Source organism: Salvelinus namaycush, chromosome 8, assembly GCF_016432855.1.
Source record: "Salvelinus namaycush isolate Seneca chromosome 8, SaNama_1.0, whole genome shotgun sequence".
NCBI classification, from domain to species: Eukaryota; Metazoa; Chordata; class Actinopteri; order Salmoniformes; family Salmonidae; genus Salvelinus; species Salvelinus namaycush.
This window is the reverse complement of record NC_052314.1, coordinates 6,306,002-6,330,743: the sequence shown is the minus strand read 5'-3', so window position 1 is coordinate 6,330,743 and position 24,742 is coordinate 6,306,002. Positions and strand designations below refer to the sequence as shown.

Here is a 24,742-nt window from a genome sequence, read left to right as displayed (position 1 = left end):
GAACAACAACTGACTGACTACCCCAAAGTGATTGAGCTCCTAAACCCTGACCAGAGATTTGGGCCCTGTCCAGAAACAGGCTCCCCCTCTACCTACCCCCTAGATCGGAAAGGATTGGCCACGTGTAAGCAATAGGGCAACATATCCACCTATCCTATCATATTGCTTAACCCCTATCAAATTCTAATCAGGGTAAAGTATCCAACATCAAGAGTAGTAGAGCTGATCTAGGATCAGGTCCCTCCTGTCCAACAGTCATAATTATCTATGAAGAGGAATGATCCTAGATCTGCCACTCCTACTAAGACGCTTAAAACATATCCACAGACATGTCCGTGTCTGGTGGTAGGAAAGGGGGCTAGGGAGGTTGTAATCTGGACAGGATCTGGGTGTCCGCAGGGTTATAGAGACGTGCTAAAATGTTCTACTGAGTTGACCTTAAGTTACTTTAAAATGGATTCGTGAAGTGAAGTTATAATCGTATGCTAACCATCAATTCTGTGCAGAAGTAACGGGACAAGCCTTTGGCTGATCTCAAATGGCACCCTATTCCCTACGTAGTGCACTACTTTAGACCAGAGCCCTGGTCAACAGTAGCGCCCTACTTTAGACCAGAGCCCTATGGGGCTCCCCATGAGCCCTGGTCAACAGTAGTGCCCTATGTAGGGAATAAAATGGTGCCATTTGGGACAGAATCTCAGTCATCTGGAGTTAAGTAGATGTAGTACAGAATTAACCCCCCCCCCCCCCCCCCCCACCTGTCGACCCCTAGAAATACAACAACCTGTGGCTACATCGCCATTCTCCACCTTTCTCCAGAAAATGGGCACCCGCACGCTCAACGGTCGTAGATTTAACAAATGGTTGAAACTCCCTCCAGCAATGTAAATCCATGACGTGAAGTGCGCACGTCGTACACTTTGGGATGAACGGTGGAGAAGGGAGACGCAGCCTGTATGATTCAGACTGGAAACATCATTCAGACCGCTATCAATAAGGAATAGAAGAGTTGATATTGAAATAAAAATGTTTCCCCCTGATTCAGAAAAAGGTGAGGTTCTTGAAGGACTTGGATTTGTTATTTTAGGTATATTGACCACTGAGGCACATCCTTGCCATTTTGTGCAAATATATATTTAACATTACATTTGAGATATTTAAAAGACCTCTTGCACTATCAAAAAAAAAAAACAGTAGCCTAGCCTGCATATATGTATTAGTTAAGAGGCTAAAGACAAACATACAGCAGATGCTCATAATGTTTTTGATACCAGTCAAAGCATGGGGGTGGACATGCAGAAAGGGCCCTGGGTGTCCCCAGGCACCCTATATAGCGCACTACTTTTGACCAGGGCCCTATTCCCTATATGGGGCTCTGATCAAATTTATAGCGAATAGGTTGCTATTTGGGCCACAGTTATCCCCTCCAAAAGTAAACAGTTTGTTTACCTGAGTTTTGTTCAGTTCAAAACTGCTTTTGCAGAAAGGGTGAGACAACCCACAGGATAAAACACAGAATACATCCCAAATGGCACCCTATTCCCTATTGGCCCTGGTCAAAAGAAGTGCACCCTATTCCCTATTGGCCCTGGTCAAAAGTAGTGCACCCTATTCCCTATTGGCCCTGGTCAAAAGTAGTGCACCCTATTCCCTATTGGCCCTGGTCAAAAGTAGTGCACCCTAATCCCTATTGGCCCTGGTCAAAAGTAGTGCACCCTATTCCCTATTGGCCCTGGTCAAAAGTAGTGCACCCTATTGGCCCTGGTCAAAAGAAGTGCACCCTATTGGCCCTGGTCAAAAGTAGTGCACCCTATTCCCTATGGGTCCTGGTCAAAGGTAGTGCACCCTATTCCCTATTGGCCCTGGTCAAAAGTAGTGCACCCTAATCCCTATTGGCCCTGGTCAAAAGAAGTGCACCCTATTCCCTATTGGCCCTGGTCAAAAGTAGTGCACCCTATTCCCTATTGGCCCTGATCAAAAGAAGTGCACCATATACCCTATTGCCCATGGTCAAAAGTAGTGCACCCTATACCCTATTGGCCCTGGGCAAAAGAAGTGCACTCCATAGGGTGCCATTTGGGAGACATCTTATAGTAGCACTGCAGATGTGTTACACGAGAAACACTAAACAAAAAAAAAACAAAAAAAAGGGGGTAAGTAACGGCATTCCAAAACTTCCGCATCAGTTCATAAGAGCAATTTATACTTACACAGTATAATACAGTAATCCTTCTTATTAGTACACATAAAAAATAAAAAAAAGATATTTAGCCAAACATTCTTGGTATACAAGGTGAAAAACACAGAGCCTCAACATACACTGTTTATATGTTCAACCAAGCCTGGTATTCTACGTCCCAAACAGCAGCTTATTCCTCACATAGTGAACTACTTTTGTTTGACCTAAGCCCTACTAAAGAAAGTAGTTCACTATATAAGGAAAGAGGGTGTCATCTGGGACATACCTAAGATGCATTTAATTTACCAGGACAAGGAAAATCCCCCTACAAATAGTCAACTGTGTTTCAACTTAGGTAGCTATAGAATTTAGAATATATCACCCAATGAAAGGTTGTATACTATAGACCAGGGCTGCCCAACCCTCTTCCTGGAGATCTATCGTCCTGTGGGTTTTCAGTCCAACCCTCTTCCTGGAGATCTACCGTCCTGTGGGTTTTCAGGTCAACCCTCTTCCTGGAGATCTATCGTCCTGTGGGTTTTCAGGTCAACCCTCTTCCTGGAGATCTACCGTCCTGTGGGTTTTCAGGTCAACCCTCTTCCTGGAGATCTATCGTCCTGTGGGTTTTCAGGTCAACCCTAATTTAACACATCTGATTCTACTAATTAGCTGCTCAACAAGATCTTAACTAGATGAATCAGAACCGCTAAATTATGGTTAGACTGAAAACCAACAGGACAGAAGATCTCCAGGCAGAGGGTTAGACTGAAAACCAACAGGACAGAAGATCTCCAGGCAGAGGGTTAGACTGAAAACCAACAGGACAGAAGATCTCCAGGCAGAGGGTTAGACTGAAAACCAACAGGACAGAAGATCTCCAGGCAGAGGGTTAGACTGAAAACCAACAGGACAGAAGATCTCCAGGCAGAGGGTTAGACTGAAAACCAACAGGACAGAAGATCTCCAGGCAGAGGGTTAGACTGAAAACCAACAGGACAGAAGATCTCCAGGCAGAGGGTTAGACTGAAAACCAACAGGACAGAAGATCTCCAGGCAGAGGGTTAGACTGAAAACCAACAGGACAGAAGATCTACAGGCAGAGGGTTAGACTGAAAACCAACAGGACAGAAGATCTCCAGGCAGAGGGTTGGCCAGCCTTGCTACAGCCCAATGAAAACTCTGTCCTGTAATAATAGGAATACTAATATGATCGATTGAAAACATACAATTGTGTAAGTCTCACAAATGCTTCAACCTCCAATGAAAGCTGACTATAGAAAAACTGACTACTGACTAATAACGTAACTGATGGAGGGGTAAAATAAAAAATCACAGCTTTACAAGTTTGGTACAGGAATGGATAGAGTGAACGGTGCATAGCCACAGCATCTTTCATCCCTCTACGTCTCATGTGTGTTGTGCCACGGAAGCCTCGTCTACTACGCTTCTAGCCTGGTTTGGTCCCAGGTATGTTTGTGCGGTCTTGTCAAGTCCTGTGACATTTTGGAAAGACCGTACAAAAACAGATCTGGAACAAAGGCAGTCGGCGTCTTTAAATGCAGTACAACAGTGGTCGTCATGTCATGAGCAAACCCACCAACCACCAAATAAAAACACCGGATAGTTACCTACTCATAAAGGCCTCTTAATGTTAGCATGGCGCTAACCACTCGCTACAGGGCTACGTTAGCTCTGCTAATGCTAACTTCAGATGGCTATACCTTTAACGGTGCAAGTCGAAGAACAGCGCGTTGTTGAGGAGAAAGAGAAGGTACACTAACCTCAGTGTCGGTTGGGAGGAACAAAACTATCTTAGTTTGCATTCCTTAGAATAAAACAAGACGGTCATAATGCTTATACAACACCCAGATCCAAAATGGTACCCCATTCCCTATATAGTGGACTATGAAGAGAATACGGTGCCATGTCAGACACAACGCCTAGATCCAAAATGGCACCCCATTCCCTATATAGTGGACTATGAAGAGAATACGGTGCCATGTCAGACACAACGCCTAGATCCAAAATGGCACCCCATTCCCTATATAGTGGACTATGAAGAGAATACGGTGCCATGTCAGACACAACGCCTAGATCCAAAATGGCACCCCATTCCCTATATAGTGGACTATGAAGAGAATACGGTGCCATGTCAGACACAACGCCTAGATCCAAAATGGCACCCCATTCCCTATATAGTGCACTATGAAGAGAATACGTTGCCATGTCAGACACAACGCCTAGATCCAAAATGGCACCCCATTCCCTATATAGTGCACTATGAAGAGAATACGGTGCCATGTCAGACACAACGCCTAGATCCAAAATGGCACCCCATTCCCTATATAGTGCACTATGAAGAGAATACGGTGCCATGTCAGACACAACGCCTAGATCCAAAATGGTACCCCATTCCCTATATAGTGGACTATGAAGAGAATACGGTGCCATGTCAGACACAACGCCTAGATCCAAAATGGTACCCCATTCCCTATATAGTGCACTATGAAGAGAATACGGTGCCATGTCAGACACAACGCCTAGATCCAAAATGGCACCCCATTCCCTATATAGTGCACTATGAAGAGAATACGGTGCCATGTCAGACACAACGCCTAGATCCAAAATGGCACCCCATTCCCTATATAGTGCACTATGAAGAGAATACGTTGCCATGTCAGACACAACGCCTAGATCCAAAATGGCACCCCATTCCCTATATAGTGGACTATGAAGAGAATACGGTGCCATGTCAGACACAACGCCTAGATCCAAAATGGCACCCCATTCCCTATATAGTGCACTATGAAGAGAATACGGTGCCATGTCAGACACAACGCCTAGATCCAAAATGGCACCCCATTCCCTATATAGTGCACTATGAAGAGAATACGGTGCCATGTCAGACACAACGCCTAGATCCAAAATGGCACCCCATTCCCTATATAGTGCACTATGAAGAGAATACGTTGCCATGTCAGACACAACGCCTAGATCCAAAATGGCACCCCATTCCCAAGATACTGCAATATTTTAGACCAGGGACCAATAGAGCTCTTGTCAAAAAGTAGTGCACTATGTAGGGAATAGGGTGCCGTTTGGGATAGACACAAAACCTTCTGGCCTCACACCAGAGACATCCTCCTGCATTCTGAGACATCAGTCTGTGGCCGGTAAGCACACTTGTTCTGCCCCCCCCCCAATGGTATATTTAAGACAGGTACATGGATTTACAAAATGACAGGTGGAGCCCAGTTCAACTATAGTACATGAATAATATTCAGACGGTGTGGGTGAATGAGGATCAAAAGCTGCATGCTACAGGACAGCAAGGAGATGGTATTGAGTGATTCCCTATATCAGGACTGCCCAACCCTCTTCCTGGAGATCTACTGCCCTGTAGGTTTACAGCCCAACCCTCTTCCTGGAGATCTACTGCCCTGTAGGTTTACAGCCCAACCCTCTTCCTGGAGATCTACTGCCCTGTAGGTTTACAGCCCAACCCTCTTCCTGGAGATCTACTGCCCTGTAGGTTTACAGCCCAACCCTCTTCCTGGAGATCTACTGCCCTGTAGGTTTACAGCCCAACCCTCTTCCTGGAGATCTACTGCCCTGTAGGTTTACAGCCCAACCCTCTTCCTGGAGATCTACTGCCCTGTAGGTTTACAGCCCAACCCTCTTCCTGGAGATCTACTGCCCTGTAGGTTTACAGCCCAACCCTCTTCCTGGAGATCTACTGCCCTGTAGGTTTACAGCCCAACCCTCTTCCTGGAGATCTACTGCCCTGTAGGTTTACAGCCCAACCCTCTTCCTGGAGATCTACTGCCCTGTAGGTTTACAGCCCAACCCTCTTCCTGGAGATCTACTGCCCTGTAGGTTTACAGTCCAACCCTCTTCCTGGAGATCTACTGCCCTGTAGGTTTACAGTCCAACCCTCTTCCTGGAGATCTACTGCCCTGTAGGTTTACAGCCCAACCCTCTACCTGGAGATCTACTGCCCTGTAGGTTTACAGCCCAACCCTCTTCCTGGAGATCTACTGCCCTGTAGGTTTACAGCCCAACCCTCTTCCTGGAGATCTACTGCCCTGTAGGTTTACAGCCCAACCCTCTTCCTGGAGATCTACTGTCCTGTAGGTTTACAGTCCAACCCTCTTCCTGGAGATCTACTGCCCTGTAGGTTTACAGCCCAACCCTCTACCTGGAGATCTACTGCCCTGTAGGTTTACAGTCCAACCCTCTTCCTGGAGATCTACTGCCCTGTAGGTTTACAGTCCAACCCTCTTCCTGGAGATCTACTGCCCTGTAGGTTTACAGCCCAACCCTCTACCTGGAGATCTACTGCCCTGTAGGTTTACAGCCCAACCCTCTTCCTGGAGATCTACTGCCCTGTAGGTTTACAGCCCAACCCTCTTCCTGGAGATCTACTGCCCTGTAGGTTTACAGCCCAACCCTCTTCCTGGAGATCTACTGTCCTGTAGGTTTACAGTCCAACCCTCTTCCTGGAGATCTACTGCCCTGTAGGTTTACAGCCCAACCCTCTACCTGGAGATCTACTGCCCTGTAGGTTTACAGCCCAACCCTCTTCCTGGAGATCTACTGCCCTGTAGGTTTACAGCCCAACCCTCTTCCTGGAGATCTACTGTAGGTTTACAGCCCAACCCTCTTCCTGGAGATCTACTGCCCTGTAGGTTTACAGCCCAACCCTCTTCCTGGAGATCTACTGCCCTGTAGGTTTACAGCCCAACCCTCTTCCTGGAGATCTACTGTCCTGTAGGTTTACAGCCCAACCCTCTTCCTGGAGATCTACTGTAGGTTTACAGTCCAACCCTCTTCCTGGAGATCTACTGTCCTGTAGGTTTACAGCCCAACCCTCTTCCTGGAGATCTACTGTCCTGTAGGTTTACAGCCCAACCCTCTTCCTGGAGATCTACTGTCCTGTAGGTTTACAGCCCAACCCTCTTCCTGGAGATCTACTGTAGGTTTACAGCCCAACCCTCTTCCTGGAGATCTACTGCCCTGTAGGTTTACAGCCCAACCCTCTTCCTGGAGATCTACTGCCCTGTAGGTTTACAGCCCAACCCTCTTCCTGGAGATCTACTGCCCTGTAGGTTTACAGCCCAACACTCTTCCTGGAGATCTACTGCCCTGTAGGTTTACAGCCCAACCCTCTTCCTGGAGATCTACTGTCCTGTAGGTTTACAGCCCAACCCTCTTCCTGGAGATCTACTGTCCTGTAGGTTTACAGCCCAACCCTCTTCCTGGAGATCTACTGTCCTGTAGGTTTACAGTCCAACCCTCTTCCTGGAGATCTACTGTCCTGTAGGTTTACAGCCCAACCCTCTTCCTGGAGATCTACTGTCCTGTAGGTTTACAGCCCAACCCTCTTCCTGGAGATCTACTGTCCTGTGGGTTTACAGTCCAACCCTAATTAAACACACCTGATTCTACTAATTAGCTGCTCAACAAGACCTTAACTAGCTGAATCAGATATTCTAAATTAGGGTTGGACTGAAAACCAACAGGACAAAAGATCTCCAGGAAGAGGGTTGGACTGAAAACCTACAGGACAGTAGATCTCCAGGAAGAGGGTTGGACTGAAAACCTACAGGACAGTAGATCTCCAGGAAGAGGGTTGGACTGTAAACCTACAGGACAGTAGATCTCCAGGAAGAGGGTTGGACTGTAAACCTACAGGACAGTAGATCTCCAGGAAGAGGGTTGGACTGTAAACCTACAGGACAGTAGATCTCCAGGAAGAGGGTTGGACTGAAAACCTACAGGACAGTAGATCTCCAGGAAGAGGGTTGGGGTTGCCCTGGTCTACATAGTTTACTGCTTTTGACCATCCATTTATCTGAAACCCACAGCAGAGATGCTTTGCTTTATTCTAAGAGCTTTGTCAACATCCTACGTTTGTATTCCCATAGGGCCCCGGTCAAAAGTAGTGTAGTGTGTAGGGAATAGGATTTCATTTAGGACAGAACCTCAGACTCAGTTTAAAGCCCCTCCTGCATCCTAGTCACACACCATTTTGTCACCAATCTGGCTCATGGGACATTAAACAAGCCAGCAAGTACAATTACAATTTTAAGCGTATAATATTTTAACAATGCCTGCAATTTGTACCAGTAAATATTACACAAAGTGAGGAGGAATAAGGAGCAGTGTCACGAAAGATGACATCACTGAAACATCATCATCATCATCATCATCATCATCATCTTCTTCGCTTTAAATTCAAACGGTCACCACAGAGCTTTCAGTTAAATCCCACTGACCATGCCGTGGCTGTAAGGTAAGAGCTGACAGAGTCACACTAAAAACAAAGAAGGACATGGCTACGAACAAACCAACTAGCTCTCGTCTTGTCAGAACATCAGTGTTCTCTCTCTCTCTCTCTCTCTCTCTCTCCCAGGAGAAACAGATGGTGATTTTATGTCAAGTCCACGTTGTCACACCAGCGTATGTACAGAAGAAGAAAAAAGCCATTCTCCACATTTTTGAGAGAAGGGAAAACAAGAACCTTTTTTTAAAGATGCGCACGATGCCCTCAGTCTCCACAAACACGCCCCTCAGAGGAAGTGGAGTGACGTGAGAGCGACGGGGGGTGGGTGGGGGGAGTAGGAAGTCTAGCCTATTGTTGGACCAGGCAGAGAGGAGAGATACTGGTCAACTGAGCCGACGACGCCAGGCGAGATGGAAGAATTTTGTCAGTTGGTTTCCAGGAGAAAGATGATTTACTTACTCCTGATATGTCAGAAGGGAGAAAAAACTCCACCCCCCCCAAAAAAAAACTAAACAAAAGAAAGTTTTTGACCCAAAGACGCTATTCTGTTCCCAGTGAGTACGAGGAGTGACTTCTTTAGCCGTCTTCTTTAGGAGGTGTGTACCAGCCTGAACAAAAATAACACAGGAGGTTGCCATAGTACCCACTGGTGTATATATTATCAATATTATACATCATTCAAGCTCATATGGATTGATAGTTGGGACTTACCATTCTTTTCGTGAATCTGGACCAGGGATTTGTATGACTGTTGTGCTCTGGCAAGATTGTACTGGTTCTGAAAGGAAAAAAACAAAAAACAAATAAGTAAAACCAGATCAGACTCATCTTCGACAACCTCATATCACTGGTACCAATTACCAGGATGGTGAACGCATTAGCCTACCTTATTGGCTCCAAACTGCACTCTGGCTTTTCCTTTGACTAAAGTGGCATTGATCTGCATGATCACAGACTCTATGGAATAGGCACTGCTCCAGCCCTGGAACAACGTAAAGAAATACATCATTAGGTCGGTTTTCACCTGGTCACTTCTGTCAGAAGAGAGCAACAAAAGGAGAGAAGACAATTGAGCTAAGAGAAAGAGCCAACTTCCTCAACCACTTTTCACACATTGTGTGAATGGTTAAATATGATCCAGACCTGTTTTGTGAGAAGTTCCATACACAAGGCACCTCCGCCAAGAACGTAACTGAAACAGAATGAATGGAGAGAAGTATCAGCTCAGTACCAGTTCAAGATGGAGAAGTGCCAGGACCGGTCCACGTTACCAGACAACGATTAGGCCCATCTCATTCTTGTCATTTAGCAGACACTCAACGTACCAGTGTATTCAACATAAAGTAGCTATGTACGACAACTACATTTCACAGTAGGTATAAGAATTTGTTCTTAACCGACTTGCCTAGTTAAATAAAATAATAATAATAAAATAAAAAAATATTAAAAAAGGTAATGTTTCTTTTATCATCAAACTAGTCTCATTGGTTAAAACAGTAGTTCAGAATGATTTGCATTAGTGATGGATAATGACACAATGAGCCTATCCCTCCAAGGACACAATGCGCCGTTCCCTCCAAGGACATAAATGAACCGTTCACGCCAAGGACATAAATGAACCGTTCACGCCAAGGACATAAATGAACCGTTCACGCCAAGGACACAATGAGCCGATCCCTCCAAGGACACAATGAGCCGTTCCCTCCAAGGACACAATGAGCCATTCACGCCAAGGACATAAATGAGCCATTCACGCCAAGGACATAAATGAACCGTTCACGCCAAGGACATAAATGAACCGTTCACGCCAAGGACATAAATGAACCGTTCACGCCAAGGACATAAATGAACCGTTCACGCCAAGGACACAATGAGCCGTTCCCTCCAAGGACACAATGAGCCGTTCCCTCCAAGGACACAATGAGCCGTTCCCTCCAAGGACACAATGAGCCGTTCACGCCAAGGACATAAATGAACCGTTCACGCCAAGGACATAAATGAACCGTTCACGCCAAGGACATAAATGAACCGTTCACGCCAAGGACATAAATGAACCGTTCACGCCAAGGACATAAATGAACCGTTCACGCCAAGGACACAATGAGCCGTTCCCTCCAAGGACACAATGAGCCGATCCCTCCAAGGACACAATGAGCCGATCCCTCCAAGGACACAATGAGCCGTTCCCTCCAAGGACACAATGAACCGTTCACGCCAAGGACACAATGAGCCGTTCTTGACCCAAAGACAACGTAAAGGGAACATTGTGTCCTTGGCGGCAAGGACACAATGAGCCGTTCCCTCCAAGAACACAATGAGCCGATCCCTCCAAGGACACAATGAGCCGTTCCCTCCAAGGACACAATGAACCGATCCCTCCAAGGACACAATGAACCGTTCACGCCAAGGACACAATGAACCGTTCACGCCAAGGACATAAATGAACAATGACACAATGAAATAATGAACAAGGAATCGATCACGCCAAGGACACAATGAACCGCTCACGCCAAGGACATAAATGAACCGTTCACGCCAAGGACACAATGAACCGTTCACGCCAAGGACACAATGAACCGTTCACGCCAAGGACACAATGAACCGTTCACGCCAAGGACACAATGAACCGTTCACGCCAAGGACATAAATGAACCGCTCACGCCAAGGACATAAATGAGCCGTTCACGCCAAGGACACAATGAACCGCTCACGCCAAGGACATAAATGAACCGCTCACGCCAAGGACATAAATGAGCCGTTCACGCCAAGGACACAATGAGCCGTTCACGCCAAGGACACAATGAACCGTTCACGCCAAGGACACAATGAACCGTTCACGCCAAGGACACAATGAACCGTTCACGCCAAGGACACAATGAACCGTTCACGCCAAGGACACAATGAACCGTTCACGCCAAGGACACAAATGAACCGTTCACGCCAAGGACACAAATGAACCGTTCACGCCAAGGACATAAATGAGCCGTTCCCTCCAAGGACACAATGAGCCGTTCCCTCCAAGGACACAATGAGCCGTTCCCTCCAAGGACACAATGAGCCGTTCCCTCCAAGGACACAATGAGCCGTTCCCTCCAAGGACACAATGAGCCGTTCCCTCCAAGGACACAATGAGCCGATCCCTCCAACGACACAATGAGCCGATCCCTCCAACGACACAATGAGCCGATCCCTCCAACGACACAATGAGCCGATCCCTCCAACGACACAATGAGCCGATCCCTCCAACGACACAATGAGCCGATCCCTCCAACGACACAATGAGCCGATCCCTCCAACGACACAATGAGCCGATCCCTCCAACGACACAATGAGCCGATCCCTCCAACGACACAATGAGCCGATCCCTCCAACGACACAATGAGCCGATCCCTCCAACGACACAATGAGCCGATCCCTCCAACGACACAATGAGCCGATCCCTCCAACGACACAATGAGCCGATCCCTCCAAGGACACAATGAGCCGTTCCCTCCAAGGACACAATGAGCCATTCACGCCAAGGACACAATGAACCGTTCACGCTAAAGACACAATGAACCGTTCACGCCAAGGACATAAATGAACCGTTCACGCCAAGGACACAATGAGCCGATCCCTCCAAGGACACAATGAGCCGATCCCTCCAAGGACACAATGAGCCGATCCCTCCAAGGACACAATGAACCGATCCCTCCAAGGACATAATGAACAATGACACAATGAAATAATGAACAATGACACAATGAAATAATGAACAATGACAGAGAGAGAAAGTCCACCCAGACTTCACTGAGCAGCACTCACCCGCCAGACAGCACAGGAGAGACGACCCGTACGAACGGTGGGTCAAAGGGAAAGTTATCCTGCAAGAGACAAACAAGAAGAAATCTTTTTAGCTCAAAACCTCTTTCAGGTCCAATAGAAGCCAATGTATAATTATTATTATAATTATTTTTTATCGATCAACAAATGAAACTCACTTTATATGAGAAACTGAGCAGAATGTAGTCCACCCCTTCCTTCTCCTTCATAACTTGCAAGTCACTATGTAGTGGACTATCTGGGTCTACCCTGTTAAAATAAATAACAGAATGATTAGACTATTTTATCCAGACTTGGACAGATAGGAAACTACACGTCTCTATGAAATAGTACCCGGATCTGAATACTTACGTTCTTATTTTGACGTGCCATTCATAAAGGCTGTCATTGACTAGCTCCACTGAATAAATACCTGGAAATTAATAACAAGATATGTACAGGTGAATATCACTGTTAAAACAGACGGATTTTGATGGGGATTTTCTCTCTCCAATTATGCCAATTACATTTTCCAAAGGGCGTGGACATCGACCCCAAGGAGTTAATAAACATGTTATGATTGTTTTCATCATCAGCCCAGATCTACAAGCACTGAAGGGTTTGAACCAATGGGGAGTGGTAGACAGTGTACAGTTTGAACCAATGGGGAGGTGAAGACAAAATCCAGCTATTTTTATACAGCACATTTCATACAAGGAATGCAACGCAAGGTGCTTCACAGGAGAAAACTAATACAAAAACAATGAAAATAAAATCTGAAATCTTTACTACACAAACATAAAAAAACAAAAACTGAATGACTAAAAAGGTGAGGGCCAACTGGGGAGGGGTAGACACTAAAGGGTGAGGGCCAACTGGGGAGGGGTAGACACTAAAGGGTGAGGGCCAAAGGGGAGGGGTAGACACTAAAGGGTGAGGGCCAAAGGGGAGGGGTAGACACTAAAGGGTGAGGGCCAACTGGGGAGGGGTAGACACTAAAGGGTGAGGGCTAATGGGGAGGGGCAGACACTAAAGGGTGATGGTCAACTGGGGAGGGGTAGACACTAAAGGGTGATGGTCAACTGGGGAGGGGTAGACACTAAAGGGTGATGGTCAACTGGGGAGGGTAGACACTAAAGGGTGAGGGCCAAAGGGGAGGGGTAGACACTAAAGGGTGAGGGCCAAAGGGGAGGGGTAGACACTAAAGGGTGAGGGCTAATGGGGATGGGGTAGACACTAGGGTTGGAGCGTTTTAGTAGTGTCTGCTCTGCATGCAATTTGACTAGTTGAGACATAAAAAAGGGTATTGATAGAGAAGTGAACTCATCTATTACAGTAAAATAATGTCTCAATGTGTTTCGGTGTCCATATGACCGATTCTTTTGGACCAAACCTCAAATGTAAATATCGAGTTGAAACCGCTTGCCAGAGAGGAAGATGTGATCTCTCAACTTAGTTGGCGTGAGGTAAAAATCACAACAACAACAAAAAAAACATAGAAATTGAAATTAATTCGATATATCGCCCAGTCCTAAACTGAACCAGGCCAGACTCACCTGTCTTGTAACTCTGTGATCTGTAGATCTCCCTGAGTTCCTTCATGAGACGATCGGAGGCCTGAACGGAACCAGAGACGGCACCCTGAAACAGGCATCACAACACCACTGGGATCAGAACCAGGCTAACAGAGCACCGTTTCTCAATCCAGTCCTCCAGGACCACACCTACTTTTGATCTATTCCAAAACACTCACACGGCTAATTTAGCCAATCATGGGCTTTACGATTAGTGAACTTGTTGAATCAGGTGAGCTAGTTTTTGGAATGGATGAAATATGGCTGGTGGTCCCCAAGGACTAGGTTGAGAAGAAAAAAAACAGAGAGACTATACAACAGTAGAAATGTTCCCGTCCCCCCCTGAAAAAGAAGAAAGAAACCTTACCGAATGAGCACTTACGTTCAAGTGGTCCTGCCTCTGGTTCTTACGGATCTTCTCAAGGATGGCCAGATTCTCCTTCAAATCAAATTGTATTTATATAGCACATTTCGTACCAAAAAGAAAATGCAGTAGGAAGTGCTTCATTTAATAATAAAAAGTTAGATGAAAACAATTATTTATTTATTTGTAAAAAATATATAAGATAGTAAAACAATAGTAAAAGACTACACAGTATCATGAAATGCTTAAAAATAACATGCAGGGAAGACGTAGTCTGGGTACCAGTCTAACACGCCACTCCATGTCATTTTCCAAAGAGACTGGCCTTTTCGTCAATCTCAACATTCAATATGCAGCTGGGATTTATGGCTGAGTTGGTCATTGGTTGTTGGAAATAACATTTTACCAGGTTTCCACTAAAGCAATTGTAATGACAGTCCACCACAACACACCCAAGAGTTTCCTGATTAGAAAGGGGGTAGTCTGTGTTCATTTTCATTGAGTATTAAAAACAGTTTGAGATCAATGTGAGGGGGGACTTCGCCAGTGGTTGAATGGGAAATAGGACTTCCCAGGAAAATGTTGTCCGAGGTTGCAACAGCAACCAAGGGTGGCGAGGCTTAGAGAAGTCCCAATTGCAGAATGTATTTAGTTAGCGAATTTTAGACATGAGCTAGCAACTTTTGACAGACTGGTTTCGACCGGACAAAATAAGCTACTTTTTAAAAAACTGAACCGCTGCGAGCTACTATTTTTGTATAGTTTTCAAATAAGCACATTATTCTCCTCTACCCTGCAACACTTCACCAGGTCCTTGGTGTACAAGAGATGTGTCCTGTAAATATACCTGGTAAAATAATGGTTAATAAACTATCAAGGGGGTTCCATAAAATTATATTTTGTATTTCCTGAATTCTGTTTTCTCTGTTTTACATTTCCTGGTTAGGGATTTTTACCAGTTTTTTTTACTCTCAATATTACAATTATTTACAGAGAAACAGAGTATTCATAATGCCAAAGCATAATGATCGTTTCCATTAATTCGACAATATAGCTAAAGGTAAATCACTCAGTTCTGCTAACACTAGCTAGTCCTCTCTGGCACCATTCGTCTTGTTTGAGCTCGTAGGTCTCGCAGCATCCGTTTCCTGAAAAGACATCAGCTGGAGCCAGACCCTATTGGCCTCTTTGGTAAACGACACGGAGTACAAGGAGTCGAATGTAATAGCTGGACACAACCAGGCTAGGGAAGACCGTAAAAAGAAAAGTCAACTATATACACTGAGCATAACAAACATCAGGAACACCTTCCTAATATTGAGTTGCACCCCCCAACACCCTTTCGCAAAAATGTTTAAAGCAATCCAAAGGGTTGGTGGCCCATGTTGACTCCAATGCTTCCCACAGTATGGTCAAGTTGGTTGAATGTCCTTTGAGTGGTGGATTTTTTTGTTGGCATTCCCCCTCTTTTTTCTCCCCAATTTCGTGGTAGCCAATTGGTAGTTACAGTCTTGTCCCATCGCTGCTACTCCCGTATGGACACGGGAGAGGCGACGGTCGAGAGCCGTGCGTCCTCCGAAACACAACCCAACCAAGCCGCGCTGCTTCTTGACACAATGCTCACTTAACCCGGAAGCCAGCCGCACCAAAGTGTCGGGAGGAAACACCGTACGACCGTGTCAGCGCGCATGCGTCAAGCCCGCCACAGGAGTAGCTGGGGCGCGATGGTACAAGGAAATCTCGGGCAGCTAAACCCACCCCTAACCTGGACGACACTGAGCCAATTGTAAGCCGACTCATGGGTCTCCCGGTCGCGGCCGGCTGCAACACAGCCCGGGATCAAACCCAGGTCTGTAGTGACACCTCAAGCACTCAATGGCACACATACACAATCCATGTCTCAAGGCATAAAAATCCTTCTTTCACCCGTCTCCTCCTCTTCAACTACACTTAAGTACAAGGAACACTTTCATAGCTTTCACCTGGTCAGTCTATGTCATGGAAAGAGCAAGTGTTCTTAATGTTATGTAGACAGACAGAGACAGATGCATGCAGGGTAACTACCTTCTCTATTCCGTCGTCCTCTGACTTCTTCCCGTCCACTGGCTCCTCTTCCTTCATCTCATAGTGGTCCAGGTCTTCAATGTCCTGCTGAACACAATCTACAGTTTTATTGCATATAGTATAGAAACACAAGCGAATGTATATAGAGCACAATAAGTTTATGATGAATGTGGACATTATCAGTTTCTATATATATATATCATTGCACATAGTAGGGTTGGGCGATGTCTTAAATGACAGATCATCCAATCATGGCAGGAATAGACGATAGGGGTCAATTGGAAGGGAAGAAGGCAATATAAAAGGACACATTGCTAGGCCCAAACAGTGTTAGACCTAGTTATTTTGGCTAGTCTAGGCTAGAGAATGATTTACGAATTGGTAGGACTTTCTTTTGTCCATAAAAATACTTATATCACTTATATTAGCCTTTTAAAAACAATTATATCCGTGTCAAATAGTTTTTTTAAATTATCATTTATTTATTTAACCTTTATTTAAAGGCAAGTCAGTTAAGAAAAAAAAACTCTGATTTACAATGACGGCCTACCCCGGACAACGCTGGGCCAATTGTGCACCGCCCTATGGGACTCCCAATCACGGCCGGATGTGATGCAGCCTGGATTCGAACCAGGGACTGCAGTGACGCCACTAGCACTGAGATAGCAGTGCCTTAGACCGCTACGCCACTCGGGAGCCCAAGTCATGTGTCAAGCTAAATTATTAATAACATAACGCAAGACAACAGTCTAACCACCTAATACATTGTATTCAGAAAGCATTCACACCCCTTGACTTCTTCCACATTTTGTTGTATTACAGCCAGAATATAAAATGTATTACATTGAGATTGTGTCACCTACACACACACACAATACCCCATAATGCCAAAAGTGGATTTATGTTTTTCAGCATTTTTACAAAAGAAACACAAATAAAAAGCTAAGTCAATAAGTATTGTACAGAAAAATATTCCAAAACATGCATCCTGTTTGCAATAGGGTACTAAAGTAAAACGGCAAAAAATGCAGCGAAGAAATGTACTTTTTGTCCTAAATACAATGTGTTATGTTTGGGGCAAATTCAACATAACACATCATTGAGTACCACTCTTAATATTTTCAAGAATGGTGGAAGCTGCATCATGCTATGGGTATGCTTGTTATTGGCAAAGACTAGGGAGTTTTTTGGGATAAAAAAAACAATAAAAATAGAGCTAAACACAGGCAAAAACCTGGTTCAGTCTGCTTTCAGACACTGGGAGACAAATTCACCTTTTAAGCAGGACAATCGGCTTCATAATGTACAGTAACACAAATACACACTTGAGTTACCTACCAAGACGTCATTGAATGTTCCTGAGTGGCCTAGTTACAGTTTTGACTTAAATCGGCTTGAAAATCTATGGCAAGACTTGAAAATGGCTGTTTAGAAATGATCAACAACCAAATTGACAGAACGTGAAGATTTTTTTTTAAAGAATAATGTACAAATATTGTACAATCCATGTGTGCAAAGCTCTTAAGAGAATTTACCCGGAAACAATTACAGCTGTAATCGCTGCCAATTGTGCTCCTACAAAGTATTGACTCAGGGGTGTGAAAACTTATGTAAATGAGATATTTCTGTATTTTCATTTTCAATCAAATTTGCAAAAATGTCTAAAAACATGTTTTCACTTCGTCATTATAGGGGTAGTGTGTTAGATGGGTCAGAAATATTTAGATCATATTAATTTAGAGTTCAGGATGTAACAACAAAATGTGGAATAAGTCAAGGCTTATGAATACTTTGTGAAGGCAGTGTTTGCATTGAAAATGTAAACTATGGCAAATAGGCCATTTGGCACATCACCCTGTTGTGTGCAGAACAGCGCTGTGCTATTGTGCTGCTGTAACAGTTTAACTTTACGTCCGTCCCCTCGCCCCGACCCGGGCGCGAACCAGGGACCCTCTGCACACAACAACAGTCACCCACGAAGCATCGTTACCCATCGCTCCACAAAAGCCGCGGCCCTTGCAGAGCAAGGGGAACCACTACTTCAAGGTCTCAGAGCAAGTGACGTCACCGATTGAAAGGCCATTAGCGCGCACCACCGCTAACTAGCTAGCCATTTCACATCCGTTACACTGCCAGACTCCAGAGGTGCAGTCAAATTCAAATACGCTAAACCCTGTTTGTGACATCACGATGTCGTCACCATCGACGATGGCCGTCAAAACGTCCGTCGATCGATGATGCAACCATAAAACCGCCCTACCTTGGTACATAGGTAGGTAAACATGTACACACACACCTCGCCCATTTCTTCTTCATCCTCCTCCTCGGATGTCACTTCATCTGCTGGTCCATGCTATACGGGAGAGTGGGGGGAAAAAAATAAAAAATAAATGACTTTCTGATTGTATCAATGGTGTATGGAATGTTACCCAGGCCCAGAATACTGGCTGTCGCCATCCGCAAATCACTATATTTCGATATAAAAAATTATATGAGGTTGTTAGGCTTACCATAGAAATATCATTTAATTCTAAAATGAGCCCTACCTTGCGCTCTGGGTTAATGGGCCCAGCAGGGAGTGGCTGATCTAGCATCTCAACATCTGGGTGCTGTGGCAGGTTGTACAGCCGACACAGGTCACAGATGAGACGCTTTAGCTGCTGTAGGAGCTGGGAGAAGAAAAAAAAGAATAACAGGTCAACTATCATTCTCCAGCAGCTACAGTATCTCCGAACCTTTCTCACAATAATACAATACCAACAACTCTTTACTGTAAACGATCAAACAATTTTGAAGGAGGTACTATGATTTCCATGAGAGTCACAGCGACTTAGTCAGTGTTCTATGTGGCTCAGTCAGTAGAGTATGACACTTGTAACGCCAAGGGTCATTGGGTTACATTCCCGCTGGGGGCCACCCATACGAAAAAAAAATGATGCACGCATGACTAAGTCGCTATGGATAAAAGCATCTGCTAAATGGTACGTACTGTGCCTTCAGAAAGTATTGCATACCCTTCGACTTATTCCACATTTTCTTGTGTTACAAATTGGGATTGAACTGTCTTTTTTAATTTTCATTTTATGATCTACACAAAATACTCTAATGTCAAAACCTAGGAAAATGTTTTAAAAAATAATGTTTTTGATTATTTTAAAAATTAAATGTATACGTCTTGATTAGATAAGAATTCAACCCCCTGATTCAATACATGTTATAACTACCATTGGTAGCGATGACAACTGAGGTTTTCTGGGAAAGTCTTTTAGAGCTTTGCACACCTGGATTGTACAATATTTGCACATTATTATTTTTTTAACTCTTCAAGCTCTGTCAAGTTGGTGGTTGATCAAATCAAAATGTGATTTGTCACATACACATATTTAGCAGATGTTATTGTGGGTGTAGCGAAATGCTTATGTTCCTAGCCCCAACAGTGCAGAAGTATCTAACAATTCACGACAATACACACAAATCTAAAAGTAAAATAATGGAATTAAGAAATATATAAATATTAGGATGGGCAATGTCGGAGTGGCACGGACTAAAAGACAGTATATACATATGAAATGAGTAAAACAGTACGTAAACTTTACACATACTGAGTGTACAAAATATTAAGTACATCTTCCTAATACTGAGTTTCTTGAAGGTTCTCCCATCTCCACAGAGGAACTCTGGAGCTCTGGCAGAGTGACCATCAGGTTCTTGGTCACCTCCCTGACCAAGGCCCTTCTCCCCCGATTGCTCAGTTTGGCCGGGCGGCCAGCTCTAGGAAGAGTCTTGGTGGTTCCAAACTTCTATTTAAGAAGAGGCCACTGTGTTCTTGGGGACGTTCAATGCTGCAGACATTTTTTGGTAACCTTCCCAAGATCTGTGCCTGCGACACAATCCTGTCTCGGAGCGGTACGGACAAGTCCTTCGACCTCATGGCTTGGTTTTTCCTCTGACATGCACTGTCAACTGTGGGACATGATATAGACAGGTGTGTGCCTTTCCAGATCAAGTCCAATCAATTGAATTTAACACAGGTGGACTCCAATCAAGTTGTAGAAACATCAAGGATGTCAAGGATGTAGAAACAAACAGGATGCACCTGAGCTCAATTTCAAGTCTCATAGCAAAGGGTCTGAATACTTATGTAAATAGGGTATTTTTTTTATACATTTGCAAACAATTCTAAAAACCTGTTTTCGCTTCATCATTATGGGGTATTGTGATGTCATTATGGGGTATTGTGTGTAGATTGATGAGAACTTTTTTTATTCCATTTTAGAATAAGGATGTTACGTAACAAAATGTGGATAAAGTGAAAGGGGTCTGAATACTTCCAGAAGGCACAAGGGCAGGGCAGGGCAGCAGCCTCTAAGGTGCATGGTAGAGTAACCAGGTGGTAGCCAGCTAGTGACAGTGACTAAGTTCAGGGCAGGGTACTGGGTGGAGGCCGGCTAGTGATGACTATTTTACAGCCTGTTGGCCTTGAGATAGAAGCTGTTTTTCAGTCTCTCGGCCCCAGCTTTGATGCACCTGTACTGACCTCGCATTTCGGATGATAGCGGGGTGAAAAGGCCTGTGGCTTGGGTGGTTGATGTCCTCGATGATCTTTTTGGCCTTCCTGTGACATCGGGTGCTGTAGGTGTCCTGGAGGGCAGGCAGTGTGTCCCTGGTGATGCATTGGGCAGATTGTACCATCCTCTGGAGAGCCCTGCGGTTGCGGGCGGTGCAGTTGCCATACCAGGCGGTGATACAGCCCGACAGGATGCTCTCCATGGTTCATCTGTACAAGTTTGTGAGTGTCTTAGGGGCTAAGCCAAATTTCTTCAGCCGCCTGATGTTGAAGAGGCGCTGTTGCGCCTTCACCACACTGTATGGGTGGACCATTTCAGGAGCTCAGTGATGGGTACGCCGAGGAACTTGAAGCTTTCACCTTTTCCAGGTGTTGTTTCCTACCTTCACCACATGGAGACAGCCCGTCAGGAAGTCCAGGACCTACTTGTACAGAGCGGGGTTCAGACCAAGGGCCCTGAGCTAAGTGATGAACTTGGAGGGTACTATGGTGTCGAAAGTTGAGCTGTAGTCAATTAACAGCATTCTTACATAGGTATTCTTCTTGTCTAGATGGGATAGGGCAGTGTGATGCTTCTACACCTGCATTGCTTGCTGTTTGGGGTTTTAGGCTGGGTTTCTGTACAGCACTTTGAGAAATCAGCTGATGTAAGAAGGGCTATATAAATACATTTGATTTGATTTGTGATGGCGATTGCATCGTAAGTTGATCTATTCGGGCGGTATGCAAAAGTGGGTGTAGGGTGTCAGGTAAGGTGGAAGTGATATGATCCCTAACTAGCCTCTCAAAGCACTTCATGATGACAGAAGTGCATGCTACGGGGCGATAGCAAAGGTAAATGAAATAAAATGACTTTCTTGGGTACAAAAACAATGGTGGACATCTTGAAGCAAGTGGGGACAGCAGACTGGGATAAAGAGAGATTGAATATATCTGTAAACACTCCAGCCATCTGGTCCGCGCAGGCTCTGACGACGTGGCTAGGGATGTCGTCTGGGCCGGCAGCCTTGTGAGGGTTAACGAGCTTAAATGTTTTACTCACATCGGCCACGGAGAACAAGAGCCCACAGTCCTCGGGAGCGGGCCGCGTCGGTGGCACTGTGTTATCCTCAAAGCGGGTGAAGGTATTTAGCTTGTCTGAGAGCAAGACATTAGTGTATGTGGCTGGTTTTCCCTTTGTTATCCGTGATTGTCTGGAGTCCCTGCCACATACGTCTTGAGTCTGAGCCGTTGAATTGCGACTCCACTGTCTCTGTACTGGCGTTTTGCATGACCAGCGTTGAATAGACCTTAGCATGGGTACTTCCTGTTTGAGTTTCTGCCTATATGGAGGAGCAGAACGAAGTCATGATCTGATTTTCCGAAGCGAGGGTGGGGGAGAGCCTTGTAGCCATCCCGGAAGGGAGAGTGGTCCAGAGTTTTTGAAGCGCCAATACTACAGGCAAATGTGTTGATAGAACTTCGGTAGCGGCTTCCTCATTTTCTTTGTTAAAGTCCCCAGCTACAATAAATGCGGCCTAAGGATGTGTTATCCAGTCTGCACAAGGTCCAGTGTTGTTCCTTGAGGGCCATTGTGGTATCGGCTTGAGGGGGAAAAATACACGGCTGTGACTATTGTCGAGGTATTCAAGGTTGGGTGAACAAAAGGACTAAAGTTCCTGTACGTTATCACAATCACAGCACGAGTAGTTAATCATGAAACATACACCTCCGCCTTTCTTCTTCACAGAGTTCTTTATATATCTGTCTGCGCGATATACTGAGAACCCAGCTGGCTGTATGGACAGGGACAGTATATCCGGAGAGAGCCATGATTCTGTGAAACAGAGTATGTTACAATACCTGATGTCTCTCTGGAAGGAGATCCTCGCCCTGAGCTCGTCTACTTTATTGTCCAGAGACTGAACATTAGCTAGAAATATACTCGGAAGCGGTGGATGGTGTGCACTCCTCCTGTGTCGGACTAGAAGTCCACTCTGAATACTTCTCCGCCGGTGGTGTCTTGGAGCAGCCTCTGGGATGAGTTCAATTGCCTTGGGGGGTACGAACAAAGGATCCAATTCGGGAAAGTTGTATTTCAGGTCAGAATGCTGGCGAGTTACCGCCACTCTGATATCCAAAGGTTATTTCCGGCTGTATGTATTAACACAAAAACGTTCTGGGCTAATGTAAGAATTAACACACAAAACAAAAATCCTGCAAAGTTGACATTTTCAATTCTTGCCATAGATTTTCAAGCCGATTTATGTCAAAACTAACTAGGTCACTCAGGAACATTTCATGTTTGTCTTGATAAGCACCTCCAGTGTACAAAACATTAGGAACACCTGCTCTTTCCATGATATAGACCGACCAGGTGAATCCAGGTAAAAGAGGGGGATTCTAAGCTGACATTGTTTTAAGAATGTCATACCATGGATCATTTAGCTATTTGATTTTGAATTGTAGGACCGCTTTAGGTATCCAAAAAAAGTTTAAGATATTGAATTTGGACTTCACTACTGTAGCCCATAGAAATGCATTGAATAACAAACACATAAATATTAAAAAAGGGGGGAAAACGACATTGTAAGGAATACGTTTTTGAAGTGCCTGTCCAATATCTAAGAGAAACTGTATAAGAAAGCTCTAGAAAGGTTTGTTTTTTAAAACATATTTAATCCCTTATTTTACTTGGCACAAAACTACCTCCATTCGTCACTTTTATTTTCCTTCACTACCTCCATTTTTATGGGGATCTTTGTTACTTAGATTAACGCACCAACTCTAGACTAGAGGTTTTGAATGTCACCTGTTAAATTCACTTCAATCCGTGTAGATGAAGGGTAGGAAACAGGTTAAGGAAGTACTTTTAAACCTTCAAACAATTAAGACATGGGTTGTGCATGTGCGCCATTCAGAGGGTGAATGGGAAAGACAAAAGATTGAAGTGCCTTTGAAGGGGTATGGTAGTAGGTGCCAGGATGCATCGGTTTGAGTGTGTTAAGAACTGCAACGCTGCTGGGTTTTTCATGCTGAACAGTTTCCCGTGTGTATCAAGAATGGTCCACCATCCAAAGGACATCCAGCCAAGTTGACAACTGTGGGAAGCATTGGAGTCAACATGGGCCAGCATCCCTGTGGAACACTTGACACCTTGTAGAGTCCATGCCCTGACAAATTGAGGCTGTTTTGAAGGGGAAAGGTGGTGCAACTCAATATTAGGAAGGTGTTCCTAATGTTTTGTACACTCTGTATATTTTAGCAATAAGGCCCGAGGGGTAGTGGTATATGTCCAATATACCACAGCTAAGGGCTGTTCTTAGTCAAAGCCCTTAGCCGTGGTATATTGGCCATATCATGCCTTATTGCTATTATAAACTGGTTACCAATGTAATTAGAGCAGTAAAAATAAATGTTTTGTCAAACCCGTGGTATACGGTCTGATATACCACGGCTGTCAGCCAATCAGCATTAAGGGCTCGAACAGTATATAATTGGCCTCGAGTTTTAGGTTATTGTCCTGCTGACAGGTGAATTTGTCTCCCAATGTCTGTTGAAAGCAGACTGAGCCAAGTTCTGTTAGGATTTTGCCTGTGCTTAACTCTATTCAGTTTCTGTTATCCTAAAACTCCTTGCCAATGACAAGCATATCCATAACATGATACAGCCACTACCATGCTTTAAAATACCAAGCGTGGTACTCAGTGTGTTGTGTTTGCCCTAAACAGAATACATTGTAAGCAGGACAAAAAGTTTATTTATTTGACTTATTGCAAACGGGATGCATGTTTTGGAATATTTTTTATTCTGTACAGACTTGCTTCTTTTCACTGTAATATAGGTTAGTATTGTGGAGTAACTACAATGTTGTTGATCCATCCTCAGTTTTCTCCTATCACAGCCACTAAACTTACTTTTTGAAAGT

The 24,742-nt window shown here is 44.7% G+C and overlaps 1 protein-coding gene across 2 annotated transcripts in view; it reads right to left on the bottom strand.

Moving 5' to 3' along the window:
* Positions 1–7,948: 7,948 nt before the first annotated feature.
* The window catches only part of LOC120052340 (ubiquitin-conjugating enzyme E2 Q2-like), a 38,433-nt gene continuing 21,639 nt past the window's right edge, over positions 7,949–24,742 (bottom strand). The window contains exons 3-14 of one of the 2 annotated variants that reach the window (XM_038999192.1): positions 18,815–18,937; positions 18,565–18,621; positions 16,269–16,352; positions 14,208–14,279; positions 13,823–13,907; positions 12,639–12,699; positions 12,446–12,536; positions 12,270–12,328; positions 9,609–9,657; positions 9,352–9,447; positions 9,177–9,243; positions 7,949–9,073 (exon numbers count right to left, since the gene is read on the bottom strand). In XM_038999192.1, coding sequence (XP_038855120.1) covers positions 9,042–9,073; positions 9,177–9,243; positions 9,352–9,447; positions 9,609–9,657; positions 12,270–12,328; positions 12,446–12,536; positions 12,639–12,699; positions 13,823–13,907; positions 14,208–14,279; positions 16,269–16,352; positions 18,565–18,621; positions 18,815–18,937 — 876 coding nt within the window. In that variant the 3' untranslated portion in view covers positions 7,949–9,041. The remainder of the gene's footprint in view (positions 9,074–9,176; positions 9,244–9,351; positions 9,448–9,608; positions 9,658–12,269; positions 12,329–12,445; positions 12,537–12,638; positions 12,700–13,822; positions 13,908–14,207; positions 14,280–16,268; positions 16,353–18,564; positions 18,622–18,814; positions 18,938–24,742) is intronic. The other variant, XM_038999193.1, reaches the window with a different exon arrangement.